The following is a 24,979-nucleotide window of genomic DNA, read 5'->3' on the forward strand; positions in this document are numbered from 1 at the left end:
AGCACCCCACCTCCCTCCACCGGCTCCCCAGCCAGCACCCCACCTCCCTCCACCACAGCTTCCCATCACCACTCTTAGCCTATCCCTTACATGTCCCTCCCCATACATTTCCCCTCCGCTTCCCTTGTCCTTCCCTTTTCACCTTCCCCTCCTGTATAGCTTCTTCTTAGCTCGCTCACTCACTTACTCCTCGTGTCTCCCTCATCCCTCCCATTTCCCTTACCTTGCCCATGTATCCTTCCTCTACCCAGCCCTATCCTGCCCTCCTCCATGAGTCCATTGCTCACAGTAATCTCCCCCCCCCAACCCCCGGGTGGGCCTTTGTTAGTAATGTACGACGGAGCTTCGTGTCGAGATCCGAACCTGGGATGCGCTGGGAGGACTCCAACTGCAGGGGCCAGAGTCAAGGTGCATCACCATCTCAACTTAGCGGTGATGAGGTGATGGGGTCCCATCGGTGTAGAACTCCTTCACCGTACAGTAGAGTAGAGGACAGGACAGTACAGTACAGTACAGCACAGGACAGTACAGTACAGTACAGTACAGTACAGTACAGTACAGTACAGTACAGTACAGTACAGTACAGTACAGAAAGGTAACTATAGTGACAGTAGTAGCGTGAGCAGAGCCCCAGGCTGAGGTGTTCTCGGGACACTCCGTCGTAACGTCTTGGCAGCGGCGGTGGACGTCTGGTGATGGTGACGTCCCGGGGCCAGAGGGTGGTCAGGCCTCCTCCTGTACCACCTCCCAGCTGCCTCCTCTCCTTCAACAGCTGAACACCAGTGTCACCTGTGAACATCGAAGCTTGCTTTCCTCCTGTCCCTTCTCCGTCTGACCCCATCCATCTGTGGACACCGTGACGCTGAACCACCATCTCCCATCATGTACTTCCGGTACGACCTGGGATAACTGAGCCCCCTGCCCACTGCTCCCTTTCCTCCCTGCGAACACCGAACCCTCTTGCATCTCGCTAAGTACGAGGGTGACGTCGGTAGACATGCTTCTCAGACGGTGATGAACGCTTTTCTTTATCCAGGCGCCGAGACAATCGAAGTTTCCCAGAAGCCTTTTAAAAGTAGTGGACTGCAAGTACCTGGTTGGGGTGACAGTTGAAATGATGTATATTTACAGATACTCAACACAAGTGGATAATTCTGTGAAGGATTGCCACTGTTAGGAGGGTCCTGGTGGATTCGATGGTCTCTTGATTGAGGCCAACCATGGTCAAGATGGTTGTCACCCTCGCTCGGTGTCGGGGACATACCCGGATGTAAACAGTGATTGTCTTTTGTCGTGGTTAAAGTAGGGAGTCACACGCCCCAGCCCTTACTAACCCACCGTTACTCACACTTCTTTTTTTTTTTATATGGTAACCGAAATGGCACTGGAGATTGTCCGCCCTAGTCGAAGTCACCTCGTGATTGCTAAAGCCTACGCCAGGTGCCCATTTATCGACCAGCACCAAGGGGAGGATGAACAGCTGGGTTGACTGTGGGCCTACTACCCCCCCATTCATTACTAATACCCAGCGATACTCATACCCACTCACCCTGGCATCAACTTGCTCACATCTGGACTCGTAAACTCCCACACTTCCACGATTACACACACCCCTCCACCCAAGACCCGCCCGTCCAGCCAGCCTACCTCCGCCTCCACCCAACTTCCCCCCTTGTGCCCTGGTCTGGCCCTCAGCTAAACTGGGACACGGGTCGTCGTCCCTCCAGGAAGCTTGTGTGATCATAATATAACATCCTGAATTTTGTATATTCTCAGATCTCATTAGAGTTCCTTGACTCCGTCCCGTCTGTATGTTTCCTCTAACTCTGCCAACAACACGCCGCCGACGCCACCGATGCTGGGAATAGGTGGGCCAGCGGCCAGGTGAGGATAGTGGCCAAGTGGGGAACTGGCCAGGTAGAGGGAGTTGCTAGATGGAAAAGGGGGAAGGGGGTGTCGGTTGAGTATAGTGGCAAGATGGGTCAGATGGCCACTTGAGGGTAGTAGTAAGATGGGCTCGTGTCCCTCTTGGGGGTAGTGGCTAGCTACACTTATGGCCATGTGCCGTAGTGGGCATATTGCCAAGTGGGGTACTGTCTCGCGTGAGCCACTGAACCTGATTACGTCAGTCGGCTGTCTGGGTGGACTGATGGCCACTTGGGTCCGCGGTTCGAACGAAGGGTGACCATATGGGTCAGCGACTCGGACGAAGGGCTACCAGTTGGGTCAGCGGCTCGGACGAAGGGTGGCCAGTTAGGTCACCGGCTGGGACGAAGGGGGACCAGTTGGGTCACCGGCTTGGATGAAGGGTGACCAGTTGGGTCAGCGGTTGGGACGAAGGATGACCAGTTGGGTTCAGCGGGGAGGACGGGAGAGTGGCCAGGTGGGCTGCAGACCGGCTGGGCTGTTTGGCATGGTCGGCTGTTGGCTAGGTTGCCCATGATGGACTAATAGGGCGAGTGACAGAAAGGTCGGACCGAGTCGGAGGGGTTGACGATGGTATCGTGTCAATGTGTGCTGGTGCGGGATCACCCTACCAATATTGCCTGACCCAAGATTGAGAGCCTGACACCAGAATATCTCCAGAAATAAATTACTGGGTGGGAGCTCCGACATGAGCCACCTTGGCCATTATCTTCGTTCTTGTAGCAGCTATAATTGGAACCCACTAGAACTGATGGAGTATGTGTGAGACACAGAGAGCTGACCATGAATTCGATCCATGTACGTGGGTTTTATTCTTGGCCATCATGTTTACATATCCGTCATGATGAACAAAGTGTTGACTGAAGAGGTATATTGGTTGTAGACTCTGAAACCAAGACAATTAAACAATAAAACCACGAGAAGTAGATAGTGAAACCACGAGAAGTAGATAGTGAAACCACGAGAAGTAGACAATGAAACCACAAGAAGTTGATAGTGAAACCACGAGAAGTAGACAATGAAACCACAAGAAGTAGACAGTGAAACCACGTGAAGTAGACTTTGAAACTAAGAGAGACGGAGACTGAAACTACGAGTACCCAGTAAGACTTTGGCTCAGAGATGCAGCCATCAAGTGTTGTGGTGGTGCCTCCTTACCCCGTCAGAAGCCGGGATCACCAGACGCTGCGTCATTGTTTGGTCACCGCTACATTGTCCTCCTCGTCGGAGAGGCTCAGGGCTGGTGTGACCCTCAGGGCCAGAGTTATCGTAGGGTCAGTGTTCTCAGCGCCAGTGTAACCTCAGGACCAGTGTGTCCTCAGGGCTGAGATGGCCCGAGTTTCCTCATGTTCCTCACACAGGGCTAATGTGTCCTCAGTTCTCCCCTGGTGAGGCTCACACATACACACCATCTCCCTGCCTCAACGTTCTACCTGTATTCCGTTGATGCTTACTTATGGATCTTGTCACCCGGATAATCTCATCAGACGGCCCGTTGCTTCGCGAGGCGTCTCTAGTACGCTATGGTAGTCAAGATAACTGAATATCCGACGGTGGGGAACGAGTCTCCGTAGATGCTGCAGGACAGTAGCGCTTGGGAGTACCTGGGAAGGACAGATAACAGAAGACCTGATGGTCTATTACGAGGTGATCTGGTCCTGGACAGTAATAGGATTTCTCAAACTATATGGATGGAGACAAAATGGTGGGTCCGAACAGGAGCGCAAGATGCAACCTTTGTTCACACCGACAGAGAGGCCCAGTTAGCAGGAACAAGCCGTGTCCACACATCGCTGTACAGTTCCATTTCATTCATATTTTTGGCGTTTTCCACAGTTGGGGTAGATAAGCTGAATTTGAGTTTTTCATGTAATTTTACAGGAACTTCAAAGTATATAATACTTGTATCTGATCTGGATAAGACTCTCTCATTTCTCTCTCTCTCTCTCTCTCTCTCTCTCTCTCTCTCTCTCTCTCTCTCTCTCTCTCTCTCTCTCTCTCTCTCATATATGCTCACAGAGAAAGACGTACCACAAAGATTGGACTCCGACTTGAAGAAGTTTGCAGATGATGCTGCCAAGGTCTTGAGGTAAAAAGCGCTGAGGACTTCATCGACCAACAAGGAGACGGAGACATATTCAAGCTCCAGACTTGATCTGATGGATGGTTGGTGGAATTCAACTCAAGTGGGTGTAAAGTAATGAGGTCGGGTTACTGGGAAGGATTGCCTCTGGGAGAATATCACAAAGCAGGTCGTAAGCTGCAGGAGCGTGTGTGTGTGTGTGTGTGTGTGTGTGTGTGTGTGTGTGTGTGTAAAGGGGCTTGGGAGTCGACTTCGTTCTTAGCCAGTCTCCAAAGTCCCACATTTAGGAGTACCGTAGTGGTGACAAACTGTCTCTTGGCAAACATTAGAATACAGTTGAAGTATATGGTCAAGGGAATGTTCAGAAAGCCGATCGGATCCTGCATGGGCCAAAATTAGCTCCTGCTTTCTCAGGTTTGGTCGTCGCACTTGAAGAAGCACAAAGAGCTTATAGAGAAGGTGCAGAGGAGAGCAACAAAGATGGTACCGGAGTTAAGACAGCTGAGGCACAGAGAGGAGTGGAGGATGACCTAATCACAAGTATTCAAGTTTTCGAATCAGTTTGATGACGTATAGAGTGAACAATTCTTCGAGAGGTTTGGGGATAGAACATCCAGAGACCACAACATAAGATTAAACAAGAAACGTGTAAAAAAAAAAAAGGAATGTAAATAAGTCCTTTTATAGAGTAATGGATGCATGAAGTAAACTTGAGTAATGACATTGTAAACGTGGACAGCAAACAGAAGGTTCAAAAGGTTGTATGAATGAAGAGAAAGTACAAGAGATGGGGCTCCCATCACTGTAGAACTCCCTCCCCGTGCAGAACAAATAGGTAATTACACACACACACACACACACACACACACACACACACACACACACCCATCACCAGGCACATCAGAGGAACATCCTTGGCACCAGAGGGGCATTTCCGGTTACTATATCAAGGAATCTCGGCGCCGACGACAGCCAGGGAGGCGACACGGGAGAGGCCAGGGCAGGGGAGGGGAGGTAAGCGACTGGGAGGAGGAGGTGGAGGAATAGGAAGAGGCGAGGAAAGAGAACGAAGAGGAAGAAGAAGAAGAAGAAGAAGAAGAGGAATAAAGAAGTAGAAGAATAAGAGAAGAAGAAAAGGAGAAGAAGAAGAAGAAGAAGAAGAAGAAGAAGAAGAAGAAGGAGAAGAAGAAGAAGAAAAGAAGAAGAAGAAGAAGAAGAAGAAGAAGAAGAAGAAGAGGAAGGAGAAGAAGAAGGAGAAGAAGAAGAAGGGGACTACGTTCTACCCCGCAGCTCAGGCTGAGAGGAAGCCTCCCTGGTGAGGGCCTGGCTCACCAGGTTGTTTGTTGCTGCAGGTCTGCATTTATTGTTACATGCCGTGCAGCCTGCCTGACTTAGTGCACCCTGGGGGGAAACCCTTCCTCCTGTTTATGAATGAGTCCAGGGGCCTTCCCACGGAGCCACGTTATATTTCCAGGTGCTTGTTGGAGCAGAAGGCGACTCATGCCTTTGATATTTTCCCTTATCGTCCCCTTCAGCATCACTGGTCTTGACGGTAGTTTACCCCATAAGTCTACCCAATGTATCACTCCACCTCCAGCATCACTGGTCTTGACGGTAGTTTACCTCATAAGTCTACCTAGTGTATCACTGCACCTACAACATCACTGGTCTTGACGGTAGTTTACCTCATAAGTCTAGCTAGTGTATTACTCCACCTCCAACATCACTGGTCTTGACGGTAGTTTACCTCATAAGTCTACCTAGTGTATCACTGCACCTACAACATCACTGGTCTTGACGGTAGTTTACCTCATAAGTCTACCTAGTGTATCACTGCACCTACAACATCGCTGGTCTTGACGGTAGTTTACCTCATAAGTCTACCTAGTGTATCAATCCACCTCCAACATCACTGGTCTTGACGGTAGTTTACCTCATAAGTCTACCTAGTGTATCACTGCACCTACAACATCACTGGTCTTGACGGTAGTTTACCTCATAAGTCTACCTAGTGTATCACTGCACCTACAACATCACTGGTCTTGACGGTAGTTTACCTCATAAGTCTACCTAGTGTATCACTGCACCTCCAGCATCACTGGTCTTGACGATAGTTTACCTCATAAGTCTACCTAGTGTATCACTGCACCTCCAACATCACTGGTCTTGACGGTAGTTTACCTCATAAGTCTACCTAGTGTATCACTGCACCTACAACATCACTGGTCTTGACGGTAGTTTACCTTATAAGTCTACCTAGTGTATCACTCCACCTCCAACATCACTGGTCTTGACGGTAGTTTACCTCATAAGTCTACCTAGTGTATCACTGCGCCTACAACATCACTGGTCTTGACGGTAGTTTACCTCATAAGTCTACCTAGTGTATCACTGCACCTACAACATCACTGGTCTTGACGGTAGTTTACCTCATAAGTCTACCTAGTCTATCACTCCACCTCCAGCATCACTGGTCTTGACGGTAGTTTACCTCATAAGTCTACCTAGTGTATCACTCCACCTCCAGCATCACTGGTCTTGACGGTAGTTTACCTCATAAGTCTACCTAGCCTGCTATTTCACCTGTGGATTATATTCGTATCGACATTAAGAACCATGCCTCCGTGTGATGATGGTCGTGTTTGTATTACTATACATCTCTCGCCGCCACAGTTTCATGTCTGTTGGCTTGATATGGTGCAGAAAAGCCATTGGCTTGGTATGGTGTAGAAAAGCCAAAGTCCATTCAAACGGCAGATTTTACAGTGATGTTCACAGACTCGTTCATGTAAAGTGTGAACGGTGAGAGAGACGAGGAGTGAATCCCAGGGAAACATAGTGATGGTCTGAGAGACACAGTTATATTAAAAGAGTTCGTGCACGTGATTGTCAACAGTGAATTAAGTCTCCTGTAGAGTCATAAACAGAACAACAACAAAAACACATACCTCCAGTATATATGGCATAGCTAAATGCAGTACAGCAGACATATAAGTCCTTTGGGCACGAGGGTACGTACAACCTTTAGCAATAATGGTCTGCTCTTTGATCTGGGCCGTTGTGGGGTCGCATCGTCATGCTCAAGGGGTCAAGTTCTGGCAGCGGACCTTCCCCCAGGCCGGACACGTACCTCAGTCATGATAACCCTCAAACCTCCCTTGTACTGTTGTCGCCTTCCCATAGTCTCATTATCTGCTGCTGCTGCTGGGGAGGGCTGGATTAAGCTGCCCCCTTTTGTACTTCGGTTAGGATCATCATCATATCATGCTGCTTGCCTTGCGAGAGGCTCTTATCTGTATTATCAACAGATAAGAGGACGTATGTTTTAGGGTACGCTTGCTTCCGTGTAACGCTCCCATAATGAATTCCATATGTACGTGGCGTCAGTAACACTGGCAGTCACTCCCCTCCCACCTACACCAGCACCTACGCCTCCCCACGAACACCAGTACCTACACCTCCCCACGTACACCAGCACCTACACCTCCCCACGTCCACCAACACCCACACCCACTCCTCCCCACGCACGTCTTCACGCCCCTCACCACCCAAGCGTTGAGTGGTGGTGAGGCGGTCGGCCTGTAGGTATATAAGAGATATCGGGCGGTCCTCCTGCGCTAGTGTGGTGGGCGTGCGTGGAGGGCGTGGTGGGTGAGCGAGGGCAACACTCCCGTCCCGTTCCGTCCCGTCCCGCCCCGTCCCGGCACACACCGTTCAAGGGATACCACTCCTCGGGCAGGTCGTGCTCCTCCTCCACATTGGTGACTCGACCGTCTGATGATACCGAACTTTTATACGTTGTAAAACCTGACGTGTGAATCGACCGTGAAGATAACGACTAATGTAGAAGCTGTGTCCACGAGAACAGAGACCCCATCAAAGCAGTGCCTTACTGCAGTGTCTTGCAACAGTGCCCTACAAGTGCCTCTGACGTAGTGTCCTTACAGCAGTGCCTACACAACAGTGCCACACAGTAGTGCCCCACCTTAGCACACCCGCCTCGCTGGTGACAGTGGTGCAGTTATTAATATAGCCAGTGTGTTGTGTTCGCCAGTACTCACTCGGTTTACTGCACGAGACGAAACATTGTGAACAAAGAGAGGTGATTACCTTCCGGAGCCTCGTGCGTGTATGTGTGTCTGTGACGTGCAACACTGGTGCTACAGCACTACTGGTGCACCAGTGTTGCAGCTGCCCTCCCCACTTACACTGATTACCTCTGCTGTGTTGAGGTACATCCCGGCCGGTGCTGCCACCCCTCCGCCACCCTTGATACGATCAACACATTTGGCAGGTAAATTACTAAGTGGAATTAAGTGAGAACAAAAAGCATTACATTGAAAGTGAAGTGTTGCAAAAACCCACTCACGTCAGACGGGCTCATAACAGAGATATTGTATTATCGTTGGCCTGAAGTGGGCTATTAAATTCAGCTTCAAGGAACTGTGGACGGGGGCGGTCATCCGCCAAGATCCTCACTCTGCGGTACAAGACGCGAGAGGAACACACAGGGACTGTTGCTGTAGGGGTTGGTGAGGATGGGGCCGCGTGGCGGGACGAGGCCCGCAGCTTCCCCTTGTGGATCACCCTCACCAGCACGCTGACGGTGGAGTGCGGCCTCCACGTGCATCATGAACCCAGTCTCCTCCACGCCTCCTCTTCCTCCTCCTCCTCCTGCCCCGACCTTCGGGCAGTGAGCTCCGGCCTGCATCACACCGCCAGCCTCAGCGTCCACCAGCACTACGTCAGCCTCCCGAGACCTGTCGGGCTTGCATCAATTATGAATTCGTTTCGAAGATTATGTGGTCGATTTGTGAGTAAAAGTATTTTGAATGTGTACTGTAAGTGAAGCTTCCCTCCCTCCCTGCCTGCTTGCCTGCTTGCTACCTGCACATTGGTTCTTATCTTGTTTGTTTGTGTTGGTTCTATTGCTTGCCTGTTGGTATAAGCAGGCCATCAACCTCTCTTTCCCTCCTCACCTGCACAGTCCACGTCTTTCATGTTTTATTTTATGCTTCCTCGGGTTACAGACTCCTGGGAATGTATGTATTTCTTATATTCTTTATTTTGCATTGACTTCCATGAAGTATATAATGTTTCATTCACGTCCTGCGGGTATGTAAATTTGTATGTGCGGTAAAGAGACATTTTCATGGACCATTTGTTCAGTCTCCACGACACCTACCATGCCCTGCCTCGCCATACTCTGTGGAGCGTGCCCTGCCTCGCCACACTCTGTAGAGCGTGCCCTGCCTCGCCACTCTCTGTGGAGCATGCCCTGCCTCGCCACATTCTGTGGAGCGTGCCCTGCCTCGCCACAGTGTGTGCAGCATGCCCATACCTGAGGCCTTCCTTGGTGCCATGTTGAGTTCACACACATCTTACGTCGCCCAGTCAGTAGGCTCGGTCTGGTTATTTACCCGCCCACCTGCACTCTCGTGGTTGGTTGGTTATTTGGGCTTCAGACTCGTCAGTTACCGGGGTCCCGAGGGCCGTCATCTTCCAGCTGCTACGTTCACTCCACCGAAAGTCTTTCAACACCTGCTTCAGTTGTTGAGGATGAATCTAACACAACCCACTCGGGTCTGACTTAAGACCCTTTGTGACCCCTTTGTAATCTTTTTGCGCTATCGCTCACACGGTGAGCATGGGGTATGCAGAATAAGCTTGCCGGGTGACACCGGTACAGATCAATCCACATACGCTCTCACTGTATGCGTATGTGGCCCATAACATGACGTGGTGGCTGGACGTTGCATACACCCGACGCGGTTATGTGCACGGAGGTAGTGCGTGCTTCCCTCTTGTGTCTCATATCGTTCCGTCTCACGTCATGTTCCCGTGTGTGTCTGTCCTCTGGCGTCTGCGTCGCTCCTCTCGTGGCTAACATCTCGTGTGTCTGAACTTCCCTTTCCTTCTGTCTCGCTCATTCCTTCTGTATTTGTCCAGTTATGTCTCTTTGTGTCTGTCAGCGTCTTTCTCCTCTGGTTTAGATGATAGGTGAAGAAAGGTTTATTGAATCAAAGCAGCCATTCGGCTGAAAATACACAGCTGAGGTATTACATGTACCACACCAACTGGGAAGTCATGATAGAAACAAGTTAGCTAATCTTAAAAGATTATCTGTGTGTGTGTGTGTGTGAGAGAGAGAGAGAGAGAGAGAGAGAGAGAGAGAGAGAGAGAGAGAAGTATTTTTGTGTTACGAGGAGAGAGTTTTACACTTGTCTTGCCCCGTCTTTTAATCTTATTGATTGATAACTATGTGTTTAGTCCTTTGTATGTATGCACACACCCTCATACGTGCTTCACCTTTTCCATTATTTGACACACTTCTCCCAGATCTCACTCATTCGCCATCTTCATAGAAGTCTGATGATCATGTACGTCAATAAGGAAAAAAAGGGTATGAGTTTTATATATTTCATTTCAGGATTTAAGTACGAGAGTAGTTAGGCTGTACCATACGCCACGGTTATAACATTCACAAGATGTTTTCATATTGACAGTGGAGTCAGCTGATGTATTGCCTTACCTCATCTTGCAAGAGATGTGTCATATATTCGTATCATCACAGAATCTTGTGAAAACATAATAATGACAGTCTATCATGATTCCCTTTCCTATCCTGTTGCTGCCGTCAGGTGCCCACGATACTGAACCGTGCACTGCCAGAGGTGGCCCGCTGGCCGACTGTCTCGTGTTTACATGATTGCATGACATGGCAACAGCTGGCCAATACTGGGACTGTTTACTTAGAAGCTGTTGAGACACCAGTGCCGTACGGAAGACGTTCACTACGTAATAAATTCTACCGTAGAATCACCGTTTAATCTGGAATATTTTTTCTTTATTCTTTTTTTTTTGTAAAGTCTAGAGCCAAAAGGGGAATTATAGACTTGAGGGAAGAACGTTTTAGTGGACAGAGTAGAAGGCCGGCTTGACCTTGGCCAGGACGTGTGCGAAACGTGCAGTCTTGGCCCCATGCCGGATGCACACACCAAGCCATCCAGCAAATACATATGTATTTTCCCTAGTGGCAAAATACCTAAGGTTGTCTGCTGCACGGGACCAGCATCGTTCATAACAGCATTGTGGTTGTGGAGTGATTGTACAGTATGGGAGTGTCATGAATGAGTGTACAGTAGTATGTGTTATGAATGAGTGTACATGATGTGAGTGTTATGAAAGAATGTATATGAATGTTATGAATGAGTGTACATGATGTGAGTGTTATGGAAGAATGTATGATATGTAAGTGTTATGAATAAGTGTACATAATGTGAGTGTTATGAAAGAATGTATAATATGTGAGTGTTATGAATGAGTGTACATAATGTGAGTGTTATGAAAGGTTGTATAATATGTGAGTGTTATGAATGAGTGTACATAATGTGAGTGTTATGAAAGATTGTATAATATGTAAGTGTTATGAATGAGTGTACATAATGTGAGTGTTATGAAAGAATGTATGACATGTAAGTGTTAGGAATGAGTGAGCATGAAGTGAGTGTTGGGGAGGTGGGTGTAGCGGGAGGCTGGTGGGTGCCGGAGTGTGACTGGTGATAACGTCAGCACCTGGGTTCTTCATGTGGTCGGGGACGCTGACCCGAATGTTGCATGAATCACCCGGATGTCCTTTCCTCAGCTTGGATGACCCTCCACTACGCACAAGGAGTCCATCAGGAGGTGACACTGTGTGTGTGTGTGTGTGTGTGTGTGTGTGTGTGTGTGTGTGTGTGTGTAAAGGATAGGGGTACTCGGAGAAAAAGGCTTCCTCTCTGATATCTGCAATTTCGTTTCCAACTGCCATAAAGCGCTGGACAATATGCCTCTCAACCAAGGGGTTGGTTAAGAAGTGTGATCTTCTGGCAGGAATACGAGGGAGTAGACTCCACCGATGTGTACGAGGTTAGGTTAATGGAAGGGGACAAAGGGGTCATGTCAGGGAAGGCCCTCCCGGAATGGGTTGAGGTCACCAGTGGCGTGACGCAGGGTTCTGTTTTGGGACCGCTGCTCTTCGTGAGCTATGGGAGTGCCTTGCCCAAAAAAGGGAGTGGACTCCGACCTGAGTATGTTTGCCGATGGTCCCAAGGTCATGAGGGAAACAAAAAAAACCAAAGTTTTGCATCATCTCACAACGGGATCTAGACGTACTGCTAAACTGGTTTGACACATGGTGGAGGAAATTCTTCTCGAGTGAACGCCCAGTAATGAGGTTGAGACACTGTGGAAGAAGGCCCTGGCCTTGATATGAATGTTATGTATAAGTTGATAAGCCGCAGGAACCGTGTTAGAGGGTCTTGGTGGTCGACATCGTCCCTAAAGTGTTGCTTCGTCCCACATTCTGAGCTTAGCGGAGGAGACAAACTGTTGGCAGGCGGACATTAGTATTGCAGTCGTGCACATGAATAAGAAAATATTCAGTGAACCGTTCATATCCCACGTGAGACCCCAAACTAGAATATGCCTTTCAGGTTTGGTCTACGCACTTAAAAGAAGCATAAAGAACTTATAGAGAAGGCCCAGAGGAGGGTGCAGTATAACGTGAAAATAAGCAAGAATACTCGTTAGCGAATATGTAAAAGATGTGTATTTTCGTAATATAAGAGTGATGACTAAACTGGCCTATGAAACTGTGAATTTGAATAGCTGTACAGAAGTTTGAAAAGTTGCACGATATAGTGGAGAAAGCTCAGAGGATTTGGGTCACCACTAATATACAGCTCCCTCCTCGTACAGTATATAAACACTTCAGGTAATTACACACACACACACACACGCACACATTTTCTTCAGCTCAGGGACACCAGGTCATGACTGGAACCACATCATGAAATTATACGGGAAGGTTGTGAACGTGGCAGTGGCAATAACCCCTGGACCATTGTACCACCTACCACCCAAACCATTGTACCACATATCACCAACCACATGGTACTTCGCTGTTGAACCACTGTAACTTATCGCCTCGTTAGACCTTAGTGTGGCAGCTTTCTTAATGGTTGAGCGTACCGTCTGTACCGTATGCTAGATAAGGAACCTTAATGCTTCTTGAATATTACGCCTCAAAGCTTCTCAGATATTGTACCCTGCATCTCCCTGAATATTGTAACTCACTCCTACCCACATATTGTAACTTACACCAACCCACATATCGTAACTCACACCTACCCACTTATTGTACCCTGCACCTTCCTGAATATCGTACCTTACTCTTCCTAGATATTATACCCTGTGTCTTCCTAAATACTGTACCTTACACTTTCCTATGACCTTACCATTTATTGAAGTACTAAACCACGCTGCTCCTTAAACCATGCACAATATACACAGCAATCTAAACCGCTGTACCATTAACACAGCATCATAAAACAGTGTACCATAGCTCTCTGAACCACTGCTCTGTACAACGTTCAAACACCTGGAACTCGGCTTCCTAACCCACTGTACCACACACTTCCCTAAACCCCCATACCTCTTAGTTTCCTAAACCATTGTACCACACACTTAGCTCCCTAAACCACAGTACCACAACACACAACTCCCTAAACCACAGTACCACACACACACACACACACACATACACAAACACACACACACACACAGCTCCCTAAACCACAGTACCCCCCCCACACACAGCTTTCTAAGCACTGTACCACATAACTCCCTCGATATTGTGGCAAACTATCCGCTAAAACATTGTACCACATGTCTCCAAAAAATTATGTACCGTTTGGGTCGGAAAACAGATGCGCCAGGCTGCTCCTTAATCCGTTGCGGTCTCTGTGTTGGGATACGAGAACGAGGCGAACCATGGTCGCATCTCACACCGCGCGCTGTGCCGTCAAGCACCTCCTGCTTGCTGCTTCCACTCCCGAATATGGCGTCCACACCTCCTCCCGGAGACAGATAAAGGCCACGGTGATCGTAAACGTGGCCAGGCATTATACTGGTACGGCACACGTGTCGGGAGCGTGAGTGGGAGGGTGTGAGCTGTGTGTGTGTGAGGTGGGGAAGCGTAGGTAGGTTTATCAGTTTCGTCAGTCACTCGAGGATGTTCAAGAACTCCAGTGAGTACCTGTTATGCAAGACTGGTACTCACGACTCGCTTTGTAAGGGCCATTGTAAGCCAGGAGTGGTTAATTGCAGTGCGGCGCCTGCTGGTCCTCCGCTCTTGGATGGAGGTCACCTCAGATGGGCGACAGTACTTCTCTTCTTCCAGCTCTGTAGATCCTCAACAGACCGATAGTGTGGCAGGTGTCTTGGGTTATCTGGTGCTGGGGTGAGGATGCACTTGATGCCGTCCCACCAGCTCTTGCCAGGCTTCTGGTGATTGTTCTTGGATCGCTCCTCGACATTCTGTTTTCTTTTAAAAGACATAATTTTGGGGCGGTGTTTGTATCTGCCGCAGCTCCTACCCGGGCCCTCCTCTAGTGCCTGAAAACTGACGTTTATAGTTTTGTGTCGTTGATATGGCGGGTTGAGTGGCAGTTGTATCGGTAGATAAGCTTAAACCTGGTGTTACAGTGTTGAAAGTTCATCCCTCAGCCACTATTTGCTTTGGAGTTGTTTTCAAAGTCTCTCGTTAGCGTCCGTGTGTGTGTGTGTGTGTGTGTGTGTGAAGATTTCTGAAGGCCGCCTTTGCATCAGGGACACTGTAGGATTGTTGATCTTGTACGTTTGAACGAAACGAGTCTTCACAGATGTTCAGGAAGGAGAGAAATGGATGAATATTTTCTAATCTGCGAGTTGATCTCGTAAATCTTACCTGTCGTGGTATCGTAAAGAACAGCAGTTCGCCCCGCGGCCTCCACAGTGCCCGGGGGTGTGGCACGGGCTGGGTAGTATACCGGCCGTGATGTACGCTGGACGTCCGCATCATCATCGTCATCATCGGGAAGTCACGCTGCGGTCTGGGTCCTCCTCCCGTGACTCCTCGAGATCTGACGCAGTTGTGTGTGTGTGTGTGTGTGTGTATGGAGGTCTTGCCTCCGCTGCGGATGATTACATCGGGAAGACCAAGTTGGCATCCGCGGACTGTTTACTCTGTAGCTCGCCTGTGTTCCTAACGCCTGGTGCCAGCAGCAGCAGCAGCAGCAACCAGCTGTTGCTCGCACCTGAACCCACGGGGGGCGGGCCCCTCTGCTTACCACTGTCTGAAGCACCTCGCTCAACCCAGCAACTCTGGTCTCCCAACCCACTAGAACCCATCAGGACCCGACAAGTTGTTCTGACCCCACCAGTTCCTGCTTGACCTCTGTCAGCACATGAGCTTTGTCACTTCACCAATACAGTTGTGACCCACCCTCCCCTTTGGCTTGACCTCACCTACTGAACTCTCTCATAACTTGCTTGACCTCACCGTTTGTCTTTTTGACCCTCAACTGTGTCTCTATATGACCTTCAACTTGATATTATTTTGCTGGACGCCTTGGTTTTGTGGCACCTTTACCACTCTGACTCGACTACACTAAGTTGTCGACACCAGTCCATAACTCCCAGGAGCTTTTCCTTTGATGATTTTGTCTCTTTGTCTACCTAGAGTGAGGGCTGGACGCAGGATCTACTTAACTATTATCAGTGTAGCCGTGTGGCATCCTCATCAAGACGGTCTCTAGACCTGCATCACAGCCAGGCCACAGTAACACCTCTGGACACTGCCTCAAGTTGTAAAGGTCTGAGGTTAAGCCAGCCAGCTGGTGCAGCACAGAGGAAATACCTGGAAATATGAAGGTCGGTACAGAATGTAAGCTGAGGGTTTTTGGAGGCGAGTCAGATATCAACAGGATGATTCAACTCTATTCCATAAACACCTGGAGTTCAATTAGAGAGTACAGAGGGTATTAAGCTGAAGTCATTACCAAGAAAACAAGTGACGGTGAAACATTTATTGCATACTAAGTTCCTGGAATTATCCAGGTGTGACGGTGGAAGGTATATTGAAGATAATGACTGCGTTTACTGTATGAGGTTGATGGTAGCAGAAGCCATTTCATTAAAGAGGCTGATGGTAACAGAGGCCATTAAACTAATCTCATGCCAGAACCCTAGCCTGGAAGAGGTTGCCGAAGTCGCCTCCCGGGAACTTTTGATCATATACTTTTCTTCCCGACCGTGGAACAAGGGTGTAGTGTGGTGTAGGGGAAAACCACTCCGTCGTGATTGTGTATAAAGTGCGCGTGTCTGCTGACTGATAAAAGAGCAGGTCTGTGAATGTAGTGTTTGTGTGTGTGTGTGTGTGTGTGTGTGTGTGTGTGTGTGTGTGTGTGTGTGGTTGATGATGCAAGAACGGTCATCTTAAGTTTCCAGTCTGTTTGTGACATGTATGTTGACAGTTCTTTGATCGGGGTGTCATTCGCAAGGAGCTTCGGGGGTAGGCGTCTGTATCCATACAGTTGGTGATACACAGTTGGTAAAAGATCTCGGTCAGCATTACAGTGTGTGGTAACGAGTGGTGTCCGGCTTGTGTCACATGATAATTAAGGGTTAGCACGTACGTATGCCAGCAGCTCCCTGCACCCAGCGACAACCCACCATTACCCAACCTGTAATTAGCGAGGGGGCACAGATCACTGTTACTGTCAAAGTTCATCATCCACACTTGCAAGGAAGTGGATTGTATGATTATATACAATTACTGACCAAAGGTGAGTGTACACAGTAGAAGAGGCTAACGTACCACCACACATGATTTTATGTCTGAATTAAAAGTCTGTGTTGTAAAAACGCGTGAGGGTCAGGGATCAGAGGAGTACTGCCTGTGTTGTACAGACGTGTGGGAGTTAGAGATCAGAGGAGCACTGCCTGTGTTGTACAGACGTGTGGGAGTTAGGGATCAGAGGAGTACTGCCTGTGTTGTACAGACGTGTGGGAGTTAGGGATCAGAGGAGTACTGCCTGTGTTGTACAGACGTGTGGGAGTCAGGGATCAGTGGAGTACTGCCTGTGTTGTACAGACGTGTGGGAGTCAGGGATCAGAGGAGTACTGCCTGTGTTGTACAGACGTGTGAAATCAGGGACCAGTGGAGTACTGGCCGTCGACCCCCCCTGCGTCGTCCAGATGGCACGGAGGGTGAGGCAGATGTAGGTGCTGCTTCGTAAGTCCTGGTGTCTCGTTACAAGTGACCCAGCATCATATATGATATTATCTGGTGGCTCTTGTTATCTCGTTACGAGTGACCTGGCATCGTGGATACGAACTGATGACCTGTGACCCTACGTCCCAAGTGACCTGGCTCCGGAGATACTGTCTTATGACTTATGGCCTACGTCACAAGTGACCTGGCGTCGAAGATATTATCTGATGACTTGCGACATCGTTGCAAATGACCTGGCGTCGGAGATGCTATCTGCTGACTTGCGACCTCGTTAGATGACCCCGGCATCGTAGATGTTATCTGGCAACTCTTCATACATCGTTACAACGTTGATTGTGACCGTCGGTGGGAGTTGCCTGCCGGGGCGTCACGCTGGTAAGTTAGTGGCCGTCACCAAGCCATACAGGGGAGATAATTGCCTCCCCCAACCTTTCCAGATGACAGGGGCCCCTAAAATGGGAAATAGGGAGGTCCTGGTAGGTCAGGGAGGGTGGTGTTGCTCCGTGACTTGACCCCTTGCACACGACAATACCATCTTTTAGCACGACAAGTAAGATCGTTAGAGCACACGACGTTACGGTCCCTGACCCGAGCACGACGAGACGATCCCTGAGCACGATCCTGAAGCGCTACGGAACGTTCTTTGTGCACGACGGTACGACCCTTAAGCACGACGGAACGATGCTTGAGGAGGACGGAACGACCCTTGAGCACGACGGAACGACCTTTGAGCACAACGGAACGACCCTTGATCACTACCGAACGATTCTTAAGCACGACGAAATGACCCTTGAGCACGACGGGACGACCATTGAACACGGCTGAATGATCCTTGAACACGAAGGAACGATCCTTGAGCACGATGGTACGATCCTTAAACGCAACGGATTGATCTTTGAGCACGACGGAACGACCCTTGAGCACGGCGGAATAACCCGTGAGCACGACACGAGCAGCACTTGGGTGTATGGTCGATCGGCCTGGCCTTTGACCCTCTCCTTGTGGTGTGACGTTATCTGACCTGTGGTAGTGGTGGTTGGTGTGGCCTGGTGTGGTGTGGTGTTGCTGTGTGACCGAGTCCTCCCTCAAACTCTGATTGGATGGAACCCGGATTTTGTCCTGATCTGTCGTTCTTCATGGTCGACCAGATGGACCGTTGGGTAGATGGTTCAGCCTCTTACTATGAAAAAAAGAAAAAAAAAAAGATTCTGACAAAAAACAATCGTACGGGTGGGTATCCTAGTTTTGGAATCTCCGTCCCGGTAGGCTGATTGTATCTTGGAATCGAAACATGTTTGACTTTTGGATCCTTATGGGTGTGTATTACCTATGGCAGGGTCCATTACCTGCCTCGAATAAATAATGTATAAGTGAATGGTGTTTAAGCTTTACAGGTAAATCAGTTTAGGCAGAAAGTATAGACCACAAGGCGATAAAAACAGACGTTTGATATTAAAGTGAGTTTTTTGCTGTGGAGATTTTATCTTCTACTTTTTTCTCCTTCTCTCCGTTTTCCATACTGGGGTTGATGAAGACGTAGTGAGGCTGTTCGTACCTGCTCCTGGACAAATATAGCCGCGTCCACTGGCCAGGTAAGTTGAGCTGGAGGGAACCAAGGAGGGACAACACCCCACCACCCCAGCACCAGGACGGCACGACCCTGGACGGCACGTCCCTGGACGGCACGTCCCTAGACGGCACGACCCTGAACGGCACGTCCCTGGACGGCACGTCCCTAGACGGCACGACCCTGGACGGCACGTCCCTAGACGGCACGACCCTGGACGGCACGACCCTGGACGGCACGTCCCTGGACGGCACGTCCCTGGGCGGCACGACCCTGGACGGCACGACCCAGGACTGGACGGCACTACCATTGGGTGTTGATGGTATGGCCTTATATCTGACCCTTAGGATTCGGATGACTCAAAGTCCAGACCATCAAACCCGAGGATCAGTTGGGAGCGCGAGGCGAGGGACTGTGTGAGTGACTGAAGGCCAGCCACGGAGCAGTAGCACACGTTGCTTCACCTGCGTCACTCACTGGCGATGAACAACGAGGACGAGGAGTCTGAACACAGCAGTGCAACTGATCACTACACTGCCAGACGCTGAGCCTTCGTACGGCCCTGTTAACGCTGTGTAGCAGCGGGCTTCACCCACCAGCGATGAACCTGTGAGATAGTTTATGATACAGACTGCAGGACTATGAACACACGAGGGTAAAGAACCTTCCACTATCCTTCAGTCAGGACATACATACTGGTAGGGTAGGGTCCGGAGGGATGTTGGTGGTTGATGACCGTCAAGTGATATGAAGGCATGATACGTGTCTGTCTGTCTGTCTGTCTGCCTGTCTGTCTGTTTGTCGAGCTGTCTCACGGAATACTGGCGGTGAATCGGAGTCATTTACATGTGGGACGTGGCTTGTATCGCGGGATCTACGTGTGGTGGTGTGTGTGAAGGTGACGAAGGTGGCATCAGTAGGTTACAGACAGTCTAACTTAGAAACATCGGATATCGTTTGTCGTCGTTGGATATCGTTTGTCATCGCTGGATATCGTTTGCCATCGTTCGATATCGTTTGCCATCGTTAGATATCGTTTGCCATCGTTAGATATCGTTTGCCATCGTTGGATGTCGTTTACCATCGCTCCAGAAGTAAACTTGTCTCAGAGATTAGCGAAATGATTTCGACGATGTGATTTCTTTAAGAGCAAGTGATGGTGTCCCGTCTGCTGTGGCTCAGGTGGGGGAAGGATGGGTGTTAGAGGCAGAGGAAGGGGTTTGGCTATCACGTCTGGTGACGCTGCTGGCCAGGGTTTTTGACCCAGACTCTGCTATAGTCTACCCTGCCGCCTGTGCCTCCTGCAGCCACGCTGGTGCTGTGCCAAACGCTGAATTTACGTGTCTCACCTAGATAGCACGAACGCCACTCTTCCTGTCGCAAGTGTGGCAACGCTGAGGGCAAGCCTTGTGCCGCATCTGACCTCGGCTTTCGTGCTTATTACTGTTCTCCTGTTGCTCTGATCTTGCGGTGGGATAATGTGTGCGCATCATGCCAGGCAGGTGACGTGGGGACTCTCACCGACTGACTGGGTGTGTGGTATACGTCAACATTGCAGTGTGTACTGGAGGAGGAGGAGGAGGAGGATCATACAGCGCTGGCAGAATGTGCAAGGCTCGTGACACCTTCACTTGGTCGCTTGCCTCACCTTCCACTGGAGTCCCTCCAGACGATCAAAGTGACCCCCTCTTGGGGGGTTCGCCGCGCCACTGGAAGTTAGAATTTTATCTCCCCGTCGGTCCTCCTTCACGTATTCGCTCTCCTGTCAGTATGAACCGTGGCTCGCCTGTACACTTCTAACGCAATCCATCAACCATTTATTTTTCTTTTATGTTATCGTGGGTTACCCGTCCTTTACTTTTTTCTATTAATTTTTTATTGAAATCGCTTACCTTTACGCATCGCTGGTTCTGCTCCTTCCCCTAACGTTATATATATTATTGGGGAGTTGGGTGGATCAGCCACCACTGGCGCCATCATATTGTATACCGCCTGATTACCATACAAACGAGGGACTTTGCCCGGCTTGTAGGGGGAGACTCTTCCCCACCACGACAACTTTTTCTGTGGTCGTCGTTGGTCGTGTGTGTGTGTGTGTGTGTGTGTGTGTGTGTGTGTGTGTGTGGAGTCTACTTGTCGTACAGGGCTTAGAACGACGACGGAAAGACGCGAGCGACAAGATACTGCCGGTGGTGGGTGGTGGTGTCGTGGCAGTAGGTAGTAGTGATGTAAGGCGCGGACTACTTCCCCCCACGTCGGTCAAGTGTCAGCCAGCATGACCTCGCCCCCCACAACCTCGCCTCCCACGACCTCACCTCCCACGACCTCGCCTCCCACGACCTCACCTCCCACGACCTCACCTCCCACGACTCACCTCACGCGTCCATTACAGGAGGGTGGCGGCTGGCACGCTGTCTGCGTCCATCGCTTGTCACTCACTGGCAGCCTTATGGAGGTGTGTGTTGTGCGGGGAGATCACAACCTCCCGCCTACGGACGCAGTGTCCTTTTGGGCCCAAACCCTGCGTCACACACACACACACACACACACACACACGGGACCCCTCTCGACCTAACTCCCTCCTTTTGGACAAACAGGTCATATTGTTGATCTATGTGGCTTCCCCCGCCACGCCTATCACCTTCCTCTTCCCGACGCACTTGGAGAGACTAGTGGCTCATATTATACCCCGCGAAATGGGAGATTCCCTCACTCAGCTCCCTGCTAGGCTCACCCCACTGTTTAGTGCCGCTTACGATGTCGTCAATACTGCACCTGTGCTCCTCCTCCTCCTCTGTCCATGTATTGTAGCTGCTGAACGCTCGCTTCCACCCACCCCCTGCCACGCGCCCTTCACCCACACCTCCTGCCTGTGTGTATACTTGTATACATGAGCATCCCTGACCAACAACACCCCAACAACAACGGGGGTCTTGAAATGACCAATAATTTCCCGATTGCATATTCATGGTATTGAAGTCCGTAGTATTTATCACACCCGAGATGTGCCGAAGCATAATGGCGTAGCATTCTTACTCGCAAGTTCCTTTGTGTATCAGACGGAGCGATAAGGCGAGCGCTGTGGAGGAGTGGTGGGGCGGGAGGACGCATATGGCCGCCGCCAGCGTCTGCCTAAACACCATAACTCGAATGACAACAGCGCACGCTCCTCCCCGTCCGACGCATGGACAGTGCTCGCACCACCTCCCTACTGACTTAACGTTGTTTACAACCGCAGTAACGACCTGGGGGATTATGGTACGTGCTGGTGTGGGGTGGGCGGCGGCGCGCCGGCTGCTGGCCATGGGTGGGGGGCTGCGGCTGCTGGCTTAGCCGTGGGTTGTCATGGGCGCATCAGGCCGTGGGTCGGTGCCTGGCACCGCTGGCCTCTAGGGAGGCGGCTCTCGCCCTAGACTTGTGGATGTGGATGCTGGTGTGTTTTTGTATCTTCTTTGGCTGCGTTTATCTCTCTCTCTCTCTCTCTCTCTCTCTCTCTCTCTCTCTCTCTCTCTCTCTCTCTCTCTCTCTCTCTCTCTCTCTCTCTCTCTCTCTCTCTCTCCACAAACACCTGTATGGGACAGTTGGACACATATGCTGTTGCTCATGCAGCCATGTGCTGCGTGGATGTGTCTGTATGTGTGTGCATAGAGCTCCAGGTTTCTCTCTCTCTCTCTCTCTCTCTCTCTCTCTCTCTCTCTCTCTCTCTCTCTCTCTCTCTCTCTCTCTCTCTCTCTCTCTCTCTCTCAATGTATCCTTGTTTTTGTTTTGTTTTTGTCGTGATGTTTTGACTCCTCTGTCGGTATGATTATGTAATTATATGTTTGTGTGCGTGTGTGCCTGTAACACATGTTTAGCTGTTGTCTTCATATTTGTTGGTACATTTGTATGTTCGTGTTCGCGTCCCTCTTTCCCTTATCATTCATTTTCGTTATGATCAGTACTTGTGGTTTCATTGTGTACTATTATGGTTTTACTGTATTATGGGGATTAAAAAGCTACTTGAGGAGCTTTAGTCCAGTTAGACACACACACACACACACACACACACACACACACACACACTTTATTCTCCTCTTCTCCTCGGCGAGTTAGCGTCAGGAAGAGAGAACTGAGTCTTTGAGGAAAAATCCCCACTTGGCTCCTTCTTTCGTTCTTGTGTTCAGAGATGACACAGTAGGAGAGGATTTCCAGCCTCCCATCTTCCGATCCTTGGAAGTCGCCATCATAATCGAACAGGTGAGGCCACACCTTTGTGCCTTCCTCCCACCAGTGTCATCTCCACCTCACTCATGTCTGGCCAAGAAGTTCGTTTTCCGTCGATTAATTATGTATCTGAGTGTCAGGTAGGTTTACCCAAGCTGTCACCCGGCTGGAGGAGATCATCACTGGCTATCACAGGGAACCTTCCAAATTTGAGGCGTCGGGAGGAGGAGGAGGAGGTTCGTGCACTTCCCGCTACATTAGAATAGATAGGAAGGCCTGCTGGTGTGGCTGGCTTGTGGGCCAAGTCATGGAGACGCGGTGTGGAGGATACTGTATTATCTTGGTTCCACAGTCTCTTACCGGGATATGTACACACACACACACACACACACACACACACACACACACACACACACACACACAACAAACGAGTGACAGTTGGACGAGCAGTAGCGAGAAGTGCCTATGACCCGTTGCGAACAGAAGCATCTTTAGCCAAATTTCGATCCCTCGAAACTTATTTACGTTGAGAGACAAATGTGTTGGCTTGTCGCCCACATGTGGCTTGTAGCCTATTATGGTCAGGCCAACACCAGGCGCCATCTTGATACACGACGTGTCTTCACACCTCAATAAATGATAATTTATTGGTGGGTTGGGTCATATGCTGTTGGATCAGCGTGCAGGATGGCCGGCCGCGCTGAACCGGACGTAACGCTAAGGTTGACGAGGCCCTCCAAGCCGCGCGCCAGCCAGCCACGCCACTCATGGCCATCTGTCATGTGGAGTCACAGTGGTCGCCACCTTAGCCTCCTCGTCCCCCAGCTCCAGGATCCCGAGCCTCACCCGTCGTCCAGCCTCACCCCGTCATCCAGCCTCACCCCGTCGTCCAGCCTCACCCCGTCGTCCAGCCTCACCCGTCGTCCAGCCTCACCCGTCGTCCAGCCTCACCCCGTCGTCCAGCCTCACCCCGTCGTCCAGCCTCACCCCGTCGTCCAGCCTCACCCGTCGTCCAGCCTCACCCCGTCGTCCAGCCTCACCCCGTCGTCCAGCCTCACCCGTGCTGGCATCACAACCCCCACACTGGTACAGGACTGGTTTTAGTTTCCCGGTAATCAACCTGTTGATGTGTGGTCTTGTGACGATGCGTGGGGCGTGGAGACCGCCTCTGGTTAACGTTGATGTTTAGTTTTATTTACTTTTTCTTCGTCGTCGTGTGTGTTGGAGATTTGACTGTAGAGAGACAGTGAGCCAGACCTAGTTATGTCTTGGGATGCCCTGAGTCTGTCTGTTGCCTGATAAACAAGTGTCTACCGCCTGAGCGACTTGCACCAACCGCTCCTCTCTGGGAACGTCTACTGCGTCAGTGTTGTGGCCGCCAACCATGTGTTTCGTCTGTGTTATCGTAGCGACGTTATCCCCCAGCGAACGACCCGGTATGGACGACACCATGCGAGATATAACAACTCCTTCCTGTACGGCGCGCCTCTCATGGCCACCCATCACCTTCGTGAGTGTTCTGTCCTCCTGAAAAACTTGGATGTTAAACTTTACTTCATTATTGTTTAATGGCCTCTTGTATCGTGCAGGTCCGCACAGTTGCGTTACCCTGAGGACGAGTTATGTAAGTTACTTGACGTTGAACCACGTGATGGATCCGGGGGGTAGAGAGAGATATACCAGGGGATTGCCCCGTGTGCGGCCGTTCCTACCCTTACTCAGGTGTTGATGTGTGGTGTGATAGAGACCCGGATACCAGGACACGTCCCTATGCTGATATGGTTCATCCAGCAGAGGACGGCGGAGTCTGGATGTATTTAGCAGAAGCGGCGGCGCCGCCGCGACATATGGTGTACATGCCCCCTACAACGGCCCAGACATGCTCACCGACACCTACACACAGATCTGGACACCACGTCAGCCACCTTATACAAAGCCAGAACGTTGCCCTCGCTGATAGGCAGCGGGCCGGAGCAGTTGAAGTATACTATTATCGTGTCTCTCATGTTGTGTACAGGGAGGGTGTGGGCAATGAAGAACACGTGTGCCAACGGTTGAGGTGATGTTCTGGTGATGTGAGGATACGTTGTAGAAGGTGTCGTTT

General features: G+C 50.2%; 1 protein-coding gene across 8 annotated transcripts in view; it reads left to right on the forward strand.

Moving 5' to 3' along the window:
* The window catches only part of Sarm (sterile alpha and armadillo motif), a 652,833-nt gene that overhangs the window by 399,890 nt on the left and 227,964 nt on the right, over positions 1-24,979 (forward strand). Inside the window, exon 1 of one of the 8 annotated variants that reach the window (XM_071690655.1) lies at positions 7,636-8,822. The exons of the other annotated variants lie outside the window; for them this stretch is intronic. Coding sequence (XP_071546756.1) covers positions 8,790-8,822 — 33 coding nt within the window. The 5' untranslated portion in view covers positions 7,636-8,789. Of the gene's footprint in view, positions 1-7,635; positions 8,823-24,979 lie in introns of those variants that run through there. 8 annotated transcript variants of the gene reach the window in all.

The sequence above is a fragment of the Panulirus ornatus genome, chromosome 48 (genome assembly GCF_036320965.1).
Source record: "Panulirus ornatus isolate Po-2019 chromosome 48, ASM3632096v1, whole genome shotgun sequence".
NCBI classification, from domain to species: domain Eukaryota; kingdom Metazoa; phylum Arthropoda; class Malacostraca; order Decapoda; family Palinuridae; genus Panulirus; species Panulirus ornatus.